The 19,277-nt window shown below is 56.3% G+C and overlaps 6 protein-coding genes across 6 annotated transcripts; 3 read left to right on the forward strand and 3 right to left on the reverse strand.

The window, feature by feature from the left end:
* Positions 1-48: 48 nt before the first annotated feature.
* L969DRAFT_90212 (uncharacterized protein) lies at positions 49-3,694 on the forward strand. The gene is made up of 8 exons (XM_014710228.1): positions 49-365; positions 416-2,468; positions 2,519-2,542; positions 2,592-2,753; positions 2,801-2,860; positions 2,909-3,331; positions 3,391-3,465; positions 3,519-3,694. Exons 1-8 carry the CDS (start codon positions 277-279, stop codon positions 3,582-3,584), a joined length of 2,952 nt encoding a protein of 983 aa, XP_014565714.1. The 5' UTR covers positions 49-276; the 3' UTR covers positions 3,585-3,694.
* Positions 3,613-6,389, reverse strand: L969DRAFT_26055 (uncharacterized protein). Its single transcript, XM_014710076.1, has 11 exons — positions 6,343-6,389; positions 6,206-6,293; positions 5,872-6,149; positions 5,720-5,816; positions 5,517-5,662; positions 5,320-5,466; positions 5,082-5,267; positions 4,613-5,034; positions 4,357-4,558; positions 4,208-4,307; positions 3,613-4,161 (listed from the first exon to the last, which is right to left on the reverse strand). The coding sequence occupies exons 1-11, from the start codon at positions 6,360-6,362 to the stop codon at positions 3,685-3,687; spliced, it is 2,163 nt and encodes a 720-aa protein (XP_014565562.1). The 5' UTR covers positions 6,363-6,389; the 3' UTR covers positions 3,613-3,684.
* On the forward strand, positions 6,344-8,161 carry L969DRAFT_26056 (uncharacterized protein; the record flags this gene model as incomplete). Its single annotated transcript, XM_014710077.1, has 5 exons — positions 6,344-6,855; positions 6,908-7,224; positions 7,277-7,798; positions 7,846-7,965; positions 8,014-8,161. Exons 1-5 carry the CDS (start codon positions 6,466-6,468, stop codon positions 8,159-8,161), a joined length of 1,497 nt encoding a protein of 498 aa, XP_014565563.1. The 5' UTR covers positions 6,344-6,465.
* A 127-nt stretch (positions 8,162-8,288) lies between these two features.
* On the forward strand, positions 8,289-11,843 carry L969DRAFT_105403 (uncharacterized protein; the record flags this gene model as incomplete). The annotated part of the gene is made up of 4 exons (XM_014710229.1): positions 8,289-8,776; positions 8,828-9,293; positions 9,339-9,711; positions 9,757-11,843. 4 exons carry the CDS (start codon positions 8,289-8,291, stop codon positions 11,841-11,843), a joined length of 3,414 nt encoding a protein of 1,137 aa, XP_014565715.1.
* A 47-nt stretch (positions 11,844-11,890) lies between these two features.
* L969DRAFT_96713 (uncharacterized protein) lies at positions 11,891-13,410 on the reverse strand (the record flags this gene model as incomplete). Its single annotated transcript, XM_014710230.1, has 5 exons — positions 11,891-11,904; positions 11,955-12,058; positions 12,116-12,341; positions 12,389-12,840; positions 12,893-13,410. 5 exons carry the CDS (start codon positions 13,408-13,410, stop codon positions 11,891-11,893), a joined length of 1,314 nt encoding a protein of 437 aa, XP_014565716.1.
* Positions 13,411-13,519: 109 nt separating this feature from the next.
* L969DRAFT_96714 (uncharacterized protein) lies at positions 13,520-18,662 on the reverse strand (the record flags this gene model as incomplete). The annotated part of the gene is made up of 6 exons (XM_014710231.1): positions 13,520-14,965; positions 15,014-16,219; positions 16,272-17,800; positions 17,849-18,152; positions 18,210-18,569; positions 18,621-18,662. The coding sequence occupies 6 exons, from the start codon at positions 18,660-18,662 to the stop codon at positions 13,520-13,522; spliced, it is 4,887 nt and encodes a 1,628-aa protein (XP_014565717.1).
* Between the last annotated feature and the right edge of the window lie 615 nt (positions 18,663-19,277).

Consider the following 19,277-nt stretch of genomic DNA (forward strand, 5'->3'; position numbering starts at 1 on the left):
GTGTATACGTGTAACCTCTCCGCCTTTTTGTGCGCAGTGCTCGCGTGGCAGTCAGCGAGCGATCGTCACCAGACGTGGTGATCACCTGCGGCCGCTGAGACCTCCGTCGTCTGCTCGCTGTACAGCTGAGACTGCTACCGTTCGAACTTGGGGCAGCCTCACGCACAGACCGTCTCGTGCGAGCTCAGACTGCACTGGCAAAGTTCGAGGCCGACCCAGTCTCACGCTTGCTGCTGACACCAGCGACGCCTGAGCGATAACGAGCCGAAGCAGATCATGGGCCTGCTCTCCAAGCTGTCCTCGGGGAGCGACAACAAGTTCAATGGCAAGGCGAACAGAGCCAGCTCTGCGCCGCCGGTGGGCAGGTAGGCTCTTACTTTACCGCCTTTTGAGAGTGAGCTCATGACGGATCCAGCATGAGCAGCTACACAGGCGGCAACAGCCTTGGCGAAAGAGTCTCACCCCGTCCCTCGACACTCATGCGCACACCTTCGGACGAGCGTGCCCTGTCGAGGAACGTCTCAATCACCAGCTCGAACGGCGGCGGGGCTTTCCAGCCTACGCTGGCGCCTATTCCCAACGGACGACCTGTCAGCATGTCAGCAGCCCCCAATAGCAATGGCTCAACGCTGTCGTCTGAGTTCCCGCCCGCTCCTGAGAAGCAGGCCAAAGAGAAGCGACGGATGTCTGCTCTGGCAGGTCTGACGGGTGCCAAATCGACGCCCTCTGCTTCCAAGACTTCATCACGAAACCAGAGGGCGGGCTCTGCGCCATTAGAAGCGATCAAGCAGCACGATGACTCCCTCGCGCCCCCTACATACACCGGCAATGGTCGTACGCCGAAGAGCGCGCTCAAATCGTCTACAGCAGTCAGGACGGTCGCCTCGGCCAACGACAGCAAAATGTCATCTCCCGCCAATGCTACCTCGACCCTTCCTCGAGATCAGCCATCGGCACGAGCCGCATCAGTGGCAAAGCCAGCCTTAGCGGCGCCTGCCGTCCCGACCACCAACGGCGCTTCTGCATCCCCCGAGCTGCCAAAGACGTTCTCACTGTCTGCGCTGGGCTTCAGTGGCGGCTCGGGCTCGCAATGGGGCAAGTCCACCTTGCCAGGCAACCTGAAAGAGGAGGACGAGGAATCAGTTCTCGAAGAACATCCCATTTCTGAATCAGATTCAGACGGCGGTCAGACAGACTACATGTCGACCAAAGGTGACATGACAGATGATGATGCCTCCTCTATAGAGTACGACCACGACTTTACCGACGAATCTTCCGCCGAGCACAGCGGCACTGGGTCATCTGGAAGTGCAGAGGTAGAGCATCATGAAGACGCACCGCCGCCTAAAGAGCCTACCGCAGTAGAAGCCGTCATTGCTGCCGTTGCCCCGACTCGAAAGAACAAACCTTTGCATAGGCTTACGCAAGAAGATGTCGCTCTGACCGAAGCCGAGAACGCTCAAGATCTTCTGCACGTGTGGAAAGCGATGCACCTCTTCATGAACAGTCGCATGATAGAAGCAGAGGATATCTGTCTAGCCGCTGCCGATCATCGCCTCTACTTTTCTGTCGGCTACTCGCTCATCCAAAGCATGAAGGCTCTCATCTCTTTCGAGCCAGAAGATATGGAAGCTGCCATACAGTGTTGCCGTGACAGCTTGGTCATCACTAATCTTTTGCGGAAGAAGGACAGCGGCATCATCAGCGGGATCGGCAAACTCGTCCGAGGGTCGAGCAGCGTCTCTGTCATTCGTTCAATGACGGTCGTCGAGCGACATGCCGAGCTCATCTTCGCCGAATGCACGCTACTCAAATCAATTCTTGGCATCATCTACTCTGGCGATTTTCTAGCTTTCTTGAAAGAGGCCATGAATTTGCGAAACGGTACATTCATCTACAAGTATCTCATGCAGTATCTCGACGCCATGGACGCAGAGGCGGGCGGGTTCGATGCCTCAATTGACCAGGATCTGCGTTCGGGCATATACCTGGGCAATGGCATTACCATGATGATTCTGTCTTATCTACCTACAAAGGTCACAAAGGCACTCGAGCTCTTTGGCTTTTCAGGCGACGGCGATGCAGGTCTCGTCGTCCTCGAGAAGGCCGGTGGTTGGCGCAAAGATCCGGAAGCAAAGCAGCCGCTCATTGGGGTTCAGCAAGAGGGCATTCGTCGAATCATCTGCGACCTCTGTATCTTGTTCAACCATTTGCTCAACGCTGCTTATCTGCCCATCAAGAACGTCGACATTGGCATGGCTTCAAAGATCATCGAGTTCAACATTGCGCGCTATCCGGAAGGCTTCTTCTTCCTCTACTTTTCTGGGCGACTCGCCTTCACACAAGCCCTATCAGAGACGGCATTGCGGCAATTCAAAGCCACGAACAATGCGCAAAGAGAATATGTACAGATTCAGCACATTTGCCACTGGGATATGGCGCTCGTCAACCTAGGTCTGGGAGCATATGTCCGTCTTCTCCCATTTTACCTTTGCCTACGCTGATCTACTGAGTCCAGGAGCGATCATATCAAAGCTTCAACGTGATCGAATTTCTGCCATCTCACCAAGCAAGCTGACCCGTGATTGCAGATCCTGAGCAAAGAGAGCAATTGGTCCAAAGCGATCTACGCATACGCACGCGCAGTTGCATTATACGAGTCGGACCCCGCCAACGCGCCAGAAGCCATCAAAATCATGCAGGGCGTGCCAGGCATGCGACAGCGTATCGCTGGCAAGACTATTCCACTCGAAGTCAGGAGCTCGCTTAAGAGCAGGATTGCGCTGAAGCAGCACGGCAGAAATTCGCAGGCAAGAAGGCGCAACGCTTCATCGCGCAAGGTGGTCGCCTGCTGTGCCCTGTAAAAAGTCCGCTACTTGCTGTGCTCACCGCTGACCGCGAGTTGCAGGCGATCGAAATGACCTATTTCTTTAATGCGCTTCCGAATGCGCCTCGTTTTGCACTGTTCGGTGTCCACCTCGACGCGATCAGCAAAGCGCTCGCTGATCTTCGAGCGGTGAAGACGCCTGCAAGCTACGGCACACAGATGGAATACTGGGACGATTTCTGCTACGCTCACTTCTTCCGTGGTGTACTCTTGCGACTGATTGCGCACCCCGAGCCTCACCATGTCGTGCGGCCTGCTGAATGCCCTATCGCTCCCGAAGAAGCGGACACGCAAGCTCTTGTCTCCTTCCGCAATGTCCTCAAACATGGCAAAGATCTTCGATACGATCATCACCTGGTCCTCTTTGCACACTACGAGATCGGCCGACTGTATGACTGTCGCGGCGAGTACGCTGCGGCGATACAACATTTCGACATGGTCATGGTAAGCTGCCGCGGTTCTGATCAGGCTTCCGTGCTGATAATTTGCGCGATCGTTACCAGACTGGCAAAGGTCTCGAGCTGAGCAAGACGCGAACAGGCAAAGTGAGCATGCACAGCATGGCTGTCCTTCGCACTGTATGTCATACGTTTGCTTGCTTCTCTCACGCCCTGCTGACGCGGAAGCACAGAGCATGGCGCGAAGCAATACGATCAAGGCTATGAAAGCTGCGAAGCAAAGTATCAGCTCGTATTAGGCTTGCGCACATTTATTTATCGCCGCTTCCGTATGTAAGCAGTACTGTTGCATGCACTTTTTCTTGGTTGTACAACAACACATGCACGGAGCATGCGCATCTAGTCATCAAGCTCGATAATGTCTGAACTATCGTCGTCTTGCTCAGCTTGCGTTCTCTTGCGAGCGTCGGTAGCAGCAGTGCGACGAGCACGAGGCATGGCCGAAGGCGGAGGCTCAGCGACTTTCCTTGCACGAGGCTTCGCGGCCGGCTTTCGGGTCGTAGCAGGCGAAGCACGCTTGCCCTTTGCTACAGGCTTCCTGGACGCCGATGGTAATTCGAGCTCTTCTTCATCATCGTCTTCGTCATCTTCGTCTCGAAAGAGCGCTGGCGATTTGGCCCTGGATTTTGCGGGCGCTCTCGTTTTGCCTTTGGCAGGCGGCGTCTTGCGGAAGTCGCCATCAGAAGGTCTGTCAAAGTCGCTATCGAATGAATCGGAGCCTTCATCATTTACTGCTGCATTCTTGCCTTTCTTCTTACCGGCCGTCGAGCCGAATTCCTGTAGCGAGGCAGCTGCAGCCGCTTTGGTCTTCTCGACCTGTGATACCCTCAGATAGGGCTCTAAGGCAGGGAAAGCAGCGTACCAAAGCTTCGATCTGATCTACTTCTGTTGTACGATCTCTTGCATAGCTTGCATTGGCAGAGAGCTGCTTCCTTTGCGACTTGAGCATAGCCCCAACAAATCTGTCAGCACATCAGCTCGACCCTCTTGAGCTCGCAATGAGAGTCATACTCGCTGATCGCCTTGTTGTCGTCCTTCTCGATGAAGCTCTCTACGGCCTGACCAAAGTGGGTCTGGTCGAGTATTTCCATATGCTGCGCTTCGAGATATTGTCGTACAAACGTCTCGACCTGAACCTTCTCTGCGCGAGCACCGGGCTCGACATCTTCTAGGCCGACTTGGTCTGGCTGATCAGGCACGACTCTCATCGATTCTGGTAAGGGGGAAAAGATCAGCTCGGTTTTCGAGCTGGTGAGACTTTACTGACTCTTCGCCGCTACTTTCTTGGATCGATAGAACTGGACGATATCCTTTGGATTGGCGACTTTGCCTGCAAATTCTTGGCCAAAGCGTTGAGAGTTGGGCACGTCGAAGTCAGGAGTGCCCTCATCTACCGATGACGAGGCTCTGAAATCGACCTTGAGTCGAATGAGAGGCAGCATTGGCGGTACAGGCGAGCCATTGGGATCCTCGTTCAGCTCTTGGTGCTCTTGACTGGCTATGGCGATGAGCATCTGAATCTGGCTCTTGAGGAACTTTGTGATCTGAGCTCGACTGTTGAGCTCTACCTCGTCGTTCTCTTGCACTTCGGCCAGACTGATTTCTTTGTACTTGAACGGTCGAACGGTTCGCAAGACGATGGGATCGATTTGGAAATCCTTGCCCTGGATGCTCAGAAGTGCTACCGTCCTGCTCGCAAGTCAGCAGTCAGCATCTAGGAAGAGGTAACGACGAGCTTGGGTGCTGCTTCGGCCTCGATGAGAGACGTCGAGACAGTGCTGCCCGGCTGGGTGATAAAGTAGCGACGACCTGGTACTGTCTCTGGAATGATGCGGGAGTCGTGCTCGTGTCCCCAGACGACGAGGTCAATGTCGCTATCGAGCGCATTCTCAGGCACATAGGACTGCTGCGTGCGCGGAGCCCTACCATCGTTCATATGAGTACATGGTACGGCAGCACTTGAGCTCAGCTTGCCTGTTCTGATGTATGAGCATGAGGTTGAACCACTCTTCTGCCTGATCTTGTGGCTTCATGTACCGTATACGGCCAGCACGGAGTTCCTGATGGAATCGCTCATCGCGCATGTTGCCCACGCCGTACATGCACAGCTTTGTCTTTCCTCTGATCCTGACATGAGCGACCTAGTCTTGTGGAAGAGCGGCGCAGCGTACTTTTTGAGCAGGATCGGCTTGATCTCTATGCCTTGCTCTTTGGCCTGCGAGTCCGTTATGGTCGAACCTGGCAATTCTTGACGGCCGAAATAGTTGATGAGGCCAGACACGGAGAGCAGATCTAGAGCGCTCAGCGCTCCTCCTTCCTACAGGTGACAGTGATGTCTGTCAGCAAAGATTGCTGAGAGCGTGATCTGACCGACAGGTCCTGCGCCTTGAGGATCGTCATGGTTGCCGTGAATGGAAAAGACAGGCAAGCCGACGTTGATGTTGGTGTCCTCATAATTGACTGTAGGGAAGCTGTGTACAGCAGGTTCGTCGAGCCCGCTGGGAGACCGAGCAGACGACGACTCACGCCTCGCTGTACGCGCCGCCCTCGAGTCCCAAGTCGCTAATGACTTCGAGGTTGACCTCTGACCGACTGAAGCATCTCTCGCGCAAGATGGCCATGACCTGATGCAACGAAATCCTCGAGGGTTTGTTCTCGTGGAAGAGATCGCCGGCGAGCAGGAGAGCGTCGACTCGATTGGCAACTGCCAGGTCGACGACTTCTCTAAACGAGTTGATGCTGTCCATTCCTCTGATCGGATCTCGCTCGTGTGCTCCTACATGGTTGTCTGTAGCGAGCAAGAACTATCCCCAGGCGGGAGTGTCATAGATTGGCGACTGGCAAGGCGGTCGTGACTCACCTTGATGCAGTCTCGAGGTGATCTGCCGTTGATCGTGTTCGATGGAGCTGGCAGAGCGTCTCGCTCGTCCGCGCCGTCGAGGCCAGGGCTGACAGTCGCGATCAGCACCAGCTCGCGCATGTTCAGCCTGTGCTCACCCTGGCTCCTCTGACGACATCGGGAGAGTCGCCCGAGAAGTTCGAAGAGCGCGGCGGACGCGAAGTCAATTTGACAATTCGACCAAAGTCAAACGTCGCCGTTCGCTCGCTCATCACCAGCAGATGGACATCTTTGCCAGTCTCACCAAGGGCACTAAGCTGCAGGGTAAGAGGCCTAGCGCTCTCATCGATCCAGACGTGCACATACACTTTGAACCGCCAACGGCCGCGCAGACTGACGAGACGACGTCAGCAGCCCGACCACGAAAAAGAGCAAGAAAGTCGCAAGATGGTCTTCCTGCTCCGACGCCTGCTCAAGTCAGTGCGGCAATCAGAAAGAGGCACAAGATCAGAATGACAGGCGAAGACGTGCCCGATCCTCTCTCGAGCTTCGCCGAGCTTGTGACCTTGTACGGCTGTGAGGACTCTTTGTTGGACTGTCTGGCGACGATGGGGCATGCTCTTCCTACGCCCATCCAGGCCCAAGCTCTGCCTCTACTGCTCAAGGATCACGTCCGTTCAGAGCAGACCTCGGTCTGGCTAGTGCTAATGCGTGCACGCGCAGACACGAGATCTTGTAGCATGCGCACCCACAGGATCCGGCAAGACGCTCGCATTCCTCATTCCGCTCCTCGCTGCTGTCCAGTCAAGCTCGTCCGAGCCTTCGAACCGAATAAGAGCACTCGTCATTGAGCCTACGCGTGAGCTAGCGCGTCAGGTCGGCAGACAGGCGGACCTGCTTGCGCAAGGATCCGGTTGGCGAACATGCGTCATGGGTGAAGAGGAGTCAGGAGTCAGTGAGTCATTGACGGCAGACCTGCTGATCACTACACCCTTGAGGCTCATCTATGCCATCAAGGCGAAGACGGTAGATCTCTCCACGTAAATATTCGCTGATTCAACTTACCGCACTCAAGCTGAACCCGAGCTGCAGCGTCGAGCACCTCATACTGGACGAAGCCGACCGTCTCTTCGAGCTCAACTTTCTCGAACAGACAGATGAGCTCATTGCAGCCTGCAATCATCCTAAACTGCGCAAGGCACTCTTCTCCGCCACCATTCCTTCAGGCGTCGAGCTGCTGGCCAAGACGATCATGCGCGAAGATGCCGCACGTGTCATCGTAGGATCACGCGATTCTGGAGCAGCAGGCATCACCCAGCAACTCACCTTTGTCGGTTCAGAGGACGGCAAGTTGGCTTCTCTACGAAGTCTGATCGCCAAGGGCGGTCTTTCGCCGCCCGTGCTCATCTTCACACAAAGCATAGAGAGAGCACAAGACTTGTATAGAGAACTATCGCGAGACGGTCTGCCGGTGGAGGTCGTCCATTCTGATAGAAGCAAGGAAGAGAGGGATCGCGCGGTGCAACGCTTCGAAGCAGGAAGAGCCTGGTTCCTGATCTGCACAGACGTCATGGCGCGTGGCATCGACTTTCAAAACGTCAACCTCGTCCTCAAGTGGGTCATCCCGCTTCAGCTTACAGACTTTGCTGACGTGGACGCAGCTACGACTTCCCGCAAGGCGCTGCGAATTATATTCACAGGATTGGCAGGACGGGCCGAGGAGGTAAGGAAGGCAAAGCCATCACCTTCTTCACGCAAGAGGATGCTGTTCACCTCCGGAGGTATAACATGCGAATTACAGAAGGCCCAAGGACTGACTTTCAAGGCAGTATCGTCAATATCCTGCGCAATTCGGGCATCAAAGTCGATGACTGGATGCTCAAGCTCAAAGCGCCTTCACAAAGAGCCAAACGTAATCATCTCCGTGCGCCGGTCAAGCGAAGACATATCCGCAAGGCTGCCAAGGGTACAATCTGAGAGCATTCATTGCAGATAGGATGTCGTGACAATTCGTGAGACTTGCCTAAATTATGAATGGCGACGCATCACGTGCTCTGACGCGCTCATCTCGTGTGCATGCCGGTGCCTGCTACGTCCAGCCGACATGGCAGCGTATGGCGATGAGAATGCCTACAGGGCCTTCAGAGATCATCAGCCGACTGGAAAGACAGCTCTCGCTGTAGTTCCGGCCAGCTCGCTCGATTGCCATGCTGCCTCAACCGTGTTTGCTCAAACGGCAAATCAGCGTTCTGCGACCAGCAAGCCTGCCCGTAGACCGCTCACGGTCATTGCGATTGGCGAAAAGTCATCGTCGCCGTCTGATGCAAGCTCATGTACACCTAGCAAAGCTGAACGCGAACGACGTCGGACTGATATGGAGAGACAAGAGATGCATGATCGGTTCGAGAGAGAGATACAGGCTGTCGAAGAGCGTCTAGCGCAAAAGGAAGTGGACAAAGCCAGGGGACGCAAACCCCGTCCTTCTTCGGGAGCGAGTCAGAGAGCAGGCGATCTCATGTCGGCGCGTCTTGCGTTGCTCGAGGACGATGGACAGGATGATGTCGAAACTGACGGGATTGATGTCTACATTCGGTCGGTCTCGTCTGTCGTTGACGGCTGTCTGAGCTCAAACAGCATATGCAGATATGCCAAGTGGACGCTGACAGCGTACCCCATAGCCGGCGAAGAGCACGATGCACATGTGCTACCCATTCTCGAGCGGCTCGTCAGGCGGTTCTATTCAGTGCCAAAATATCAGACCGATGCGCGCTACTTACGCTTCTGGCTGCTTTTTGCACAGTACTTGCCCGCTACCAGCCTGAGCAGTACATCTACTAGCCCCAGAATGGCGGTCTATGCTCTGCTGCTTCTTGCCCGGATCGGGCATTTGCATTCGCATCTTTATGAAGAGTTGGCCAGCTTTTTAGAGTGCCAAGCACAACATGATCAAGCAGAAACAGCCTATAAGCTTGGGCTGTCCCGCAAAGCAGAGCCGATTGCCCGCCTGAAGAAGAAGTACAAGGCCTTCCTGGCAAGGCGCGCAGAGCAACTCGAGACCGAGCAGCGGGAGCGCGACGAAGGCAAACGGCTGGCAGTCTTCTGCGACGATGTAAGCTCATTCGCGACGCAAGAATGCCGCTGATAGTGTGCGCAGACTCAAGTCGCAGGATCTGACAGACATCCTCTGCGAGTCATCTCCGTGTTGAACGGCGTAGAACATCTAGACAAGCTCGAGCAACTGCGGCAGCAGCCCCTGAAGAACTTTGAGCTCCGCCTTTTGCCGACAGCCCTGCTCGAGCCCATCGACGTTGCGATCCTCCTATCTGGTCGTGGTCATGCGCCTTCGCAGACAAATGGCCAGCAACGACCCATCGTCAATCTCAGTACACCACTTCATCTGCTCTACCCGCCGGACAGTACAGCTGAGCAATCACTCGAAGAGCTCATGGCCTCTCGCTATAATCTACAGCTCGCGGCCTTACCTGACTGGGCCATCGGTACAGCGCTGTCAGTTGACGCCTACGGAGGTGCGACTTCTCTCGCCGGAATGACTCGGGCTTACGCGAATGCAGAACCCCTTGCGCCTGCCGTTGTCAGCACGGCCTCATCACCAACCAAGCCTTCAGTACAATTCAACGTCTATCAGGATGACGAGCCTGAAGTCGTGTTCCACGCATCGCCCATGCTCGCCCGACGACCGCCATCGCCAACCATGAACACCAGGGCAGCCTTGAATGAAGTTGACGCAATGTTCAGTGCTACATTGAATCTCAACGCACGAGGAAGGGAGCGCATGCCAAGTGCAGAGTCGCAAGACACGTCACGCTCTTGCTCCGAGCCCGGACCTGAACCGTCGCAGTACAGCGCTTCAGGTTCGGCGCGAGATACAGGGAGCGACGATGTCCAGTCCGACGATGAGCTCGCAACTCGCCTTGCAACACAGCCAAGTCAGTTCGCCTCGCAGCTCAGTCAAAGTTTCAGCCAGCCGGGCTTGCCATTCGGCTTCAGTCAGAGTCAGACCGTGATACCCTCCCAAGATTCAGAACGCTATAGCGACGACGAGGACGCAGAGACTGGTGTTCTGCGCCCGTCGCCCACTGGCGTAGCGTTTGCAGAGGATGATGCAGGACTGTTTGTATCGACACAGACGGATACTCGCGCGCGACACCGCCAAACGGAACGATTCGGGCAAGCTTTCGACGCGATGACGCCCATTACCGAGCGCACATGCGAGAATGGCAACACTACTCGAGGCGCGCTGTCCTTCATGTCTTTGCCAGCCTCGGTGGCGCTCTCGGAAGGTACAGAACAGTCCCGTACTTCCGAAAACAATACAGACGAGGTCAATGGCAACACGTTCAAATTCTGCAAATCTGTACCGGTACATTCGCGCAAATCCGAGCTAGGACACCGCAAGAGGTCGATGGCCTCTGCTCCGTGCGATCCTTTCGATGCCGCCATCGTTGCGCATCTACTGACGCAGTCGGAACACCTTGCGAGCGTGTCTTTTATCGATATGCGCAACCGGACAGCGCAGCAACTGACAGCGCTTAACAAGATGGCCAGCGTTCAAGTACAGTCGAGCCGAAAGTCGAGTAGCAGTGCGTCTGGGAAAGACAGCGACCCGTGGGAGCTCGAGCTCGGGAACGACGTTTTCTCCGTCCGAGCGAAGCTGGGCGAAGGTGGCTTTGGCGCCGTCTTTGCTGTCTGGAAGCAAGTCAAGCTTTCGCCTGATGAAAGCAACGCCTTCAGCGATGACGATGACGATGATAGTGATCAGCTAGCAGCGCTCAAAGTCGAAGGCAGAGTCAACCTATGGGAATTTCATGTCATGCATCAGCTGCACCAACGACTTGCTGTCTACGCGCGGAATTGGTTTGTCAGATGCCACGAGCTTTACGCCTTCAAAGACGAATCATTCTTACTGCTTGACTTTTGCCCGCAAGGGAGTCTGTTCCATGCGATCAAGTCTGCTCAGAGCAATGGCATAGCCTCCGCTGCCGGCGCGAGTGGCATAGACGAGATGGTGGCGCTCTTCTTCATCATCGAGATGATCAAGATCGTCGAAGCTATCCATGCCAGCGGCTTCATTCATTGCGATGTGAAGGCTGAGAACTGCATGATCAGGCTCGAAGAAGTACCTGGCGGTAGCCGAGCGTGGTCAAGCAAGTATTCACGCTCTGGCGAAGGCGGGTGGAATTTCAAGGGCCTAAGGATGGTCGATTTCGGCCGCATGATCGACATGTCAGCCTTTCCATCGGAGCAACAATTCCTCGTCGAGTGGACGGAGACTCCAGATCAGCACGACTGCTTGGAAATGCGGAATGGCAAGTCGTGGACTTACGAGCCAGATTACTACGGTCTTGCCAGTATTGCGCACCTTTGCTTATTCGGTAGGTTCATCGAGACAACAACCGACGAAGACGGGCAGCAATGCCTGACACAGGGCTTCAGGAGGTATCATCAAGTAGATCTATGGACGCGTTTCTTCGGTCTCATGCTCAATCCTGGACTGGCATTGCCAATCACCGACCGGCTGCGGGAGCTTCGGTGCGAGATGGAAGATTGGCTCGAAGCCAATTGCGACAAAGGCAGTGGGCTCAAGACGATGCTGAAACGATTGGAGGCATACACCGACTCTGCTGCTAATTGTAGATGATCTTGCATGGAGACATTGCATCGTAAGCACATGGTACGGTCGATTGGTCAGCTCGAATAGTCTGTGATGGGCCATCAGCGATCTCTCGTGTGTATGACTGGGTACACTGACAGTATAGATCGTCGATGAGGGGCGTGTAAGTCTGCAAGATCGAGGCGATAAAGCCGAGTAGAGGCTTGCTTTCGAACGATCTCGCGAGACTTTCTACTTTGGGCCTGGAGCGCATGCCTACCCCGTCAGCACGACTAAGATGCTCAAAGAAACATGCTCGCCTGGTCCACTGTTCCCAGAGAGGACCTCGCATGAGATACCAGTAGAATTGCCGGTTCCTCCTCGCGATCTCTGTCTTTTCGGCTTCGCTGATCTTGACTGCACTCTTTGCCATGGCTCGGCTGCTCGCAGAGCCTCTGTTGCGGAGGACGAGAGCAAGATACTCGACAGTGATAGATGTAACGAACGGCTTGATGTTGCGCACGCCATACTTGCGCATCAATGCGACTGCTCGCAGATGTAAGCTACCTGCAATACCTCTTGACTGCACGCACCATAGATGACAGGCCGTAAGATGTATAACAGCTCGCCAAAGCTACCCGCTACCGTATCAACGGGTTTGACGAGCTGCTGAGCGGGCATTGCTTCTTCGATCGTCAAGACCTTTGTGAGCAAGAAATCGCTGACGGTCTTTGGCTTCTCGGTTTGCGCAGATCCGTTGGCTGGCGGGGAGCGCAGTGAGAGCAACGTCGGATGGACATAACCAGTGCGTGAGCCCTTCCAATAGGTCGGGTCTGCATGGCCATTCGCGTGCCCATTGGCGTGGCCATTGCCATGGGCGAGGGGCGCGTCGCTGTGATTGATCAAGCGTGCGTGAGGTGGCTGGCCTTCTAGCGATGTCTGGTGTGTGTCTAGCATGAGTGCAGGGTCGATCTCTCGTTCTGGCACGGGCGGTGTGAGCAGTGAGCGCTTGGTCAGCCGGAGCAGCAGTATCCTAAGCATGGCTCTTTGCAAGTCGCAATGTCAGTGTGGCCACGCGCTGAGCAGTTGCGCCTCACTTGAAGCTCTCTAGACCGAGCACGACATCCCAGCGTGCTTCGCTACCCAGCCGCTTCCTCGCCGCCATCTCTGTGAGCAGCTCGAGGAAGCCGACGATGCTGAGACAGCGCGCGACGGTCCGATAGAGGGCGCTGTTGTCACACCACCAGCGTGTATAGCGAGCATGACTGCTGATCTTGCTCGTCAGGCCTGCCGCTTGTCGTTTGAGCTTGCTCGCTTCCGGCAGAGCGTCTGCAGCTCTGACGAGGATCGAGTCGTGATAGCTCCCCAAGACGTTGAGGAAAGCATAGAGAGCTTCGCTGGCCATCTCCGAGTCCTGAAACCTGCCCGGGAGGAACCAGCTGAGTGAGCGCAGGCTGGACTCGATGCTGCTGATCCGAGAGGCATTGTGCAAGAGGAAGCTCGAATAGCTTCGTGGTAGGCTCGAGACTGCCCGCTGTACGGAGCTCGGGCTGGCCGAACGTGACATCACCGCCTCCTTGGAGCCCGATGACTTCTCCGCGTACGTCCCTGGCATACTCGTCCCATTCCCTTGGCCCATCTATGGTCAGCAGGCACGCTCGCCTTGACTTTGAGCACCGGCTATCTCGTCATCATCGCGGCTTCATTTGACACACACAACAACATCACTCTTGCTCCCTCACGCTGGCAACATCTTCCTCTTCACTGCCTCCGAGATCCTCTTCATCATACTCTTCCTCTTCTTCCTCGCCGTCCTCTTGATCCTCCTCCTCCTCCTCCTCCTCATCATCATCATCATCATCATCATCTTCGCCTCTTCCTTCTCCATCCTCTTCCTCGTCACTCTCTTCACCTTCAGGCGCGATAGTACGATCTGCCGGATCGAGGGGTAAGGGCGCCTGCAAGCCATGGAAGCTGTGATCAGGTCGTTGAGATTGCGAGGCCGGCGGGAGCGGCCCCCAGGAGAAGGAGCTAGGCGCCGGCGGGACAGTGCCTTGCGGTCGTATGGGCCGCGCCACGGCTGGTGAATGAGCATGAAGTTTCTCATGGGGTCGCGCCCGCCGGGACGTAGGCGTAGAGGCAACATCGTCTGATGACGATGGCGACGCAGTGGGTATGTTGAATTGTATCAGAGAAGGGGCTGCGATTGTGTTGGGCGGCGCCTTAGGCGTCGATGTTCCTACAGGCGTGCCAAAGCCGGCGAATGTTGGAGGCGCTGCCTCCCGACGAGTCTTCTGGGGCTGTGGTAACTTCGTAATCGGGCCACGAGAAAATGCGAGCTGCAGATCGGCAGTGTCCAGTGTGTTCATAGACTCTGCAGTTTGTTTGACAGACGCATCCGTAAAAAGTGGTGTTCTGCCTGGCGTGCGGAGCGTGCTACTGATTGCCTCGAGCGCAACGCGATGTCTCTCCAACCTTTCCTCGGTCGCTGCGCGTGTCGCTGCGAGATCTGGTTCATCTTTGGTCGCTAAGACAGACTCGTCGAATTTACTATGGTGATCACCAGACGTCGGTCCTTTGCTCTGCGGCCGTTTCTGCAGCGTGAGGCGGAGCATGTCAAATCGGATTGCCAGCTCGTCCAAGCTGTTATTGACCGAGATCGTTGCCGTACTGAGATTGCGCGCGCTTCGAGCTATGTTGTCGAGTGGCGGCGCTTTCAGGCTGGATCGAGATGCGGTCGAGACCTTTGTCTTGATGGCATCAAGCTGCTCCTCGAGCATTTCTATCGTCGAGCGAGCTTTGTCGCTTGCTTCGCGAATCGTGCGCTGATTTTCTAGCTGCTCCGGGCCAAGCTGACGGACGCGCACCATCTTGGCAAAGCCAGGATCGCTCTTAGATCGGATGAAACGAGCGCATTCCTCGCGCTTGACTTCGGTTTTGAATATATCGCTCTGAATTTGCGCAGCCGCAGCTTTCTGAGCGTGCGTCTTGGTCTTGTGAGACTGCACGTCTTCCTCGAGCGCTGCGCAGAGCCGCGAGAGTTGTTCGAGATCTCCGAAACTCCAATCGCTTGCCTGCAGACTCGCCCTTGCAGCATCGGTCACGCTCGGTTGCATCGGCGCCTTGAGATCTGCCAGAAAGTCAACACAAATGCGACTATTCTCGCGCAGCTGTGCGCAAAGTCAAGGTCTGCGGTGATCAAACAGCAAGCCACATACCAGCTTGAACTCGGTCTCCATGATCTGGTGGATCTTGAGGAACTCCTGGGAAATGCCGGATTCTCCGCCTTGCGCCGTGGACACGTTGGGTGGCACACCATCGAGCTTCGGCGCTGTGAGCTTAGTCAATGGTGACTCTGCCTTTGCTTTGACGGGTGCCTTGGTACTGATGATCTGAGAAGTTGGCGTCTTGGGGCGGGCAGCCTGAGGCTCGGGTGCGGCAAAGGACAGGGCAGGCGCAGTCTTTGCAGCGAACAAGTTTGCCGGCGAGGACGCGCTGCGTGCAGCTTCCTTCGCGAAAGAGAAGCCAGGTGTAGTGCGAGGCACGCCGGGCGCAGCATCAGGATTTGGACTCGCCAAGGGAGAGCTCGTCTTTGGCTGGAAGCCGCCAAGGTTTGGGAATAGGCTGCCAGCTGGTTTTACGTCGCCCTTACTTGCAAAAGGCGATGCAGAACTTGCCGGCTTCTGAGCGATAGGCGACGGTGGCGCAGCGATAGATGGCTGCTTTGGTACAGTCGCTGCCTGCGGTAAGGGTGCAGGTGGCAAGGGGGTAGAGGCAGACGCAGTCTGCTTGATTGGCAAAGGCGCAGGAGGAAGGGGCGCCGGGGGTAGCGGTGCAGCTGACACACGCTGGGCGACTTGAGGCCTGTCTGGATTTGTGGTCGGTAGAGCTTTTGGCGGCGTTGGCAGCTCGACCTTTGCGAGCGACTTGTTCTGAGGGATCGGCATCGGTGGTGGAGGCGCGAAAAGTGATTTGGACTCAGCAGCAGGCGTGGACTGAGCTATTGGCTTGACTTGTGGGATTGGTGCGGGCGGCGGTGGCGCGAAGAGACTTGAGGCTTTCTCAACAGTCTTAGTCTGCGGTATCGGTGCAGGTGGCATCGGTGCGAACAGAGGCGCTGTCATTTTGTCGGTCGGTGTGCCCTGCGGCAAAGGAGCAGGAGGCGCGGGCGCAGGAGACATAGACGTAGGGCTCGGCGCTGCTTCAGGCTTTGCCTTAGGCGAAGCGGAGGCCGATGCATGAGCTGAACCCAAATCGAGTGAGACGCTGGACGATGCTACAACACTGGGCTCAGGAGACGCAGAGGCCGGTGAGATCGGTGCGGGCACGCTGATAGCTGAGGGTCTTGCTTCCTTTGTTGGCGGTGGAGCCAGCTTCTCGACCGCAAGGCCTCCGAAACTGAGCGAATCTACGTCCGCAGATTGCTACAAACGCATGTGAGCCAATTGCGAGGACACCCGAAGTAACGACACGTACAGGGACAACCTTCGCTTTAGCAAGCTCTTGCGCGGCAGCATGTGAGGAGCTGCTGGGCGAGCCTATCGATTGACCAAATCCAGGGAAGCCCGATCCAGACTTGCCGAATGGACTTGCGCCAGTCGCAGCAGATTGTCCAAACGAGCTACCGAAGCCAAAGCCGACGGAAGCGGGCTTGGGAGCTGGCGTGCTTGCACCGAAAGGTGAGGCACCGGCTGGCTGAACGAAAGCTTTTGGTGCGCCAAAGGGCGACGGGCTACTTGGAGTGGTCGATTGACCAAAGACAGGCGCAGATGGTGTACTCATCTGTCCAAATGAGGGTACAGCAGGCTTGGTCGTCGAGCCGAAAGCAGGCGTGCCGCTTGCACCCGGCGAGCTCGTCGTCCGCAAACCAAATGCCGATGACGCGGGTATGCCGAATGGACTGCTCCCTGAGGGTGTGCCGAATGGGGATGCGCCGAAAGGTGTGGGCGCAGTGGCTGGTTTGCCGAATGCTGCAGGTGTAGCAGTCGACGCTCCAAACGGAGAAGGCGCAAAAGTGGTAGCAGGTGGATTAGACGCGGATACTGGCGTGCCTGACCTGGTGTCTTCCAGCATCGCCCCGGAAGTATCAGAGCTATCTCGCATGGCAGTAAAGGCAGAGGATCCGAATGCAGCTGGAGTAGCCGATGCAGGTGTTGGGGCTATCGAGCCAAAAGAAGCTGGGGCAGCAGCACCGAAAGAGGCAAAGCCAGTCGGCTTGCTCCCTGACGAGCTGAAAGGACCAAAAGGAGAAGCGCTAGGCTGAGCAGGTTGGCCAAAGGCCGGCTTCACGCCAAAAGCAGAGGCGCCCAGACCCGAAGGAGCCCCAAAGGCGGAAGGCGCACCGAAGGCGGGTTTGGAGACCGCAGGCGCGCCAAAGCCTGCGAATGCCGTAGTCGATGGAGCAGGTACTGTTGGCGGTGGCGCTTGTGCTGCGCCTGGGACCACGAGACCTGCGTATCGGCCTCCTTGCTCGCTGATGAGGTGCCAGGCAGAGAGACAGCCATCGCTCGTAAAGGCATACAGTATCGGCATGGGCGGTCTCGGCTGGGACTCTACGTTGATGGGTGGTAGCTCATCTGTCGCAGTGAGGTCTAAAGCCAGACCGACTGGAAAGGTATCTTCAGAGGTTGCATCGGAGATGGGCAAGGCGGGTCTTTGGGATTCTTCTATCTGCAGCGCCGCCCATTGAAATTGTCCGTCGGGGGACTGGATCTGTGCAATGCATCCTAGCTCTGAGCAAGCTGCACTAGCCATGAAGAGCCAGTGTTTGAGTGGCTGCCAGTTTTTCAGCCGCTCGCTGAACCGTCGCGGCCGCCTGGCATCCCATAGACCGAAAGCCTGAACAGGATCCAGAAAGCGGGTATAGGTCGGCTCTACGCCTGCTACGAGAGAGACGGCATAGACATCTGTGAGGGGAACGAAGCTTGTCGGATCGTCGTCTGGCGTTGGGGCAGAGGCATATGTGACCAGGTAGACGGTGTTCTCGATCCATTGGACATCGATTGCTGAACAACGTGGTCAGCGTAGCATACGACTTGAGCAATCGTGCATACCTAAGCTGTCTGCGAGTGCTGCTGGCTTGGGTATCGTTGCTTTGTGTTCGCCTTCGGGCGTGTATTGAAGCAATTGGCCGGATTGTGTGCCGCAGACGATCTGCTTGCCCTTGACGGACCAGCACGCACACAGCGCAGCTTGGTCGATGGAAGCTATGAAGCTCTGCGTGTCCAGGTTGAAGATCGACAGCAGGCCAGTGGACGAGATGGACGCGACGAGTTCGGGTCGTGCATCTGGATTGGGTATGAGCTCGACGAGCGAGCTCGAGTCTGGCGTTGCTGTGAAAGTCTGTGCTGGCTCGAGCTGCAAGCACAGAGGATGAGCATAGGCGATGAGAGGCTGGATGGGCACACGACTGACGCGTGCTTGAGGTTGTAAGAGCTGATCCGTCTGCCAGACAGAGACTTGTCCGTCCGCACTAGCAAGAAGCAGCCTGCTCTCCTGCGAGGCGAAGTGGATGCTCTGGTACTGTGTCGCTTGAGGCAGGGGCACGTTGAGGCAGCCTGCTAGCGTCGGGGTGGAGTTGCGTGCTGCAGCAGTGAATGCGTGCCTGAGCTGATCCAACTTGACGAGACTCAGGCCGGACTGTGCGTTCAGGAGCGCCGCGTGACTGTATCGATTTGAGATGGCGAGCAGGCTAGCATGCTGGTCGAGAGCAGCCGTGTCGAAGCTAGGCGACGCTCTTACCTTGACAGACTGCTGTAGCTGCAAGAGTGAGACCTGAGCTTCCGTGTCAGCGGACCGATGGCGCAAGCATGGCAGAGGGTGGACCTTGAGGGACTCTGTCTCCAGCTCGACTGCGTCTGCCTCCATCCTCGCCCTCTGAGCTGACGGTCGACTCGAGTTTTGCTGGCTGACGCGCGCATTTGCCTTTTGCCTTTGGGTTTTGCCATCATCGACGTCGACTCGAGCCTGCACTCGTCCAGTCAGTCGGAGGAAAGCAGGCAGCAAGATGCCGTCTGAGCCCAGCACACTCACCGTCGACCTCATACACAACAGATACAAGCTCGATCGGTCATCGACGGGCAAGTCTCAAACGCCATGACGTAGCACCATCAACGGCTGATCCTCGTGCGCCCAGATTGTGCGCTATCTGCGAGCATACGCGGCATCTCAGAAAAGATACAGCCTACGCCATCATGGGTCAGTCGTAAGGCTCAGACCGGGCGTGGCCGTCCTCACACAGGCAACAGGTCTATCTTTCGCCAAAGCCGCACTTGTTCGAGAGCGATGTGCTCACCAGCCCGGCATGTGCAGTCAATGTTGCGCAAGACGTCTACCACGGCACATGTCAATGTCCTGCCTGCGCGCGGAGACGCTGAGCTTGTCAGTCCGAGAAAAGAGCGACGGTCGCCCAGAAAGAGCGTGTTTCCTTCGTCTTGCCCGATTTGCGACTGTTGACACGATTACCACAACTTCCAAAGATAC

The sequence above is a fragment of the Mixia osmundae genome, assembly GCF_000708205.1.
Source record: "Mixia osmundae IAM 14324 unplaced genomic scaffold scaffold_11, whole genome shotgun sequence".
Taxonomy (NCBI): Eukaryota; Fungi; Basidiomycota; class Mixiomycetes; order Mixiales; family Mixiaceae; genus Mixia; species Mixia osmundae.

Excerpts from the sequence above, each read along its gene's own strand:
- L969DRAFT_90212 (XM_014710228.1), top strand. The coding sequence starts at position 277 with ATGGGCCTGCTCTCCAAGCTGTCCTCGGGGAGCGACAACAAGTTCAAT. Across the intron at positions 2,543-2,591 it reads GATCATATCAAAGCTTCAAC|ATCCTGAGCAAAGAGAGCAA; the intron begins GTGATCGAATTT and ends CCGTGATTGCAG. Across the intron at positions 2,861-2,908 it reads GTGGTCGCCTGCTGTGCCCT|GCGATCGAAATGACCTATTT; the intron begins GTAAAAAGTCCG and ends CGCGAGTTGCAG.
- L969DRAFT_26055 (XM_014710076.1), bottom strand. The coding sequence starts at position 6,362 with ATGTCGTCAGAGGAGCCAGG. Across the intron at positions 5,268-5,319 it reads ATGCTCATACATCAGAACAG|GGCTCCGCGCACGCAGCAGT; the intron begins GCAAGCTGAGCT and ends GAACGATGGTAG. Across the intron at positions 4,162-4,207 it reads TAGATCAGATCGAAGCTTTG|GTCGAGAAGACCAAAGCGGC; the intron begins GTACGCTGCTTT and ends AGGGTATCACAG.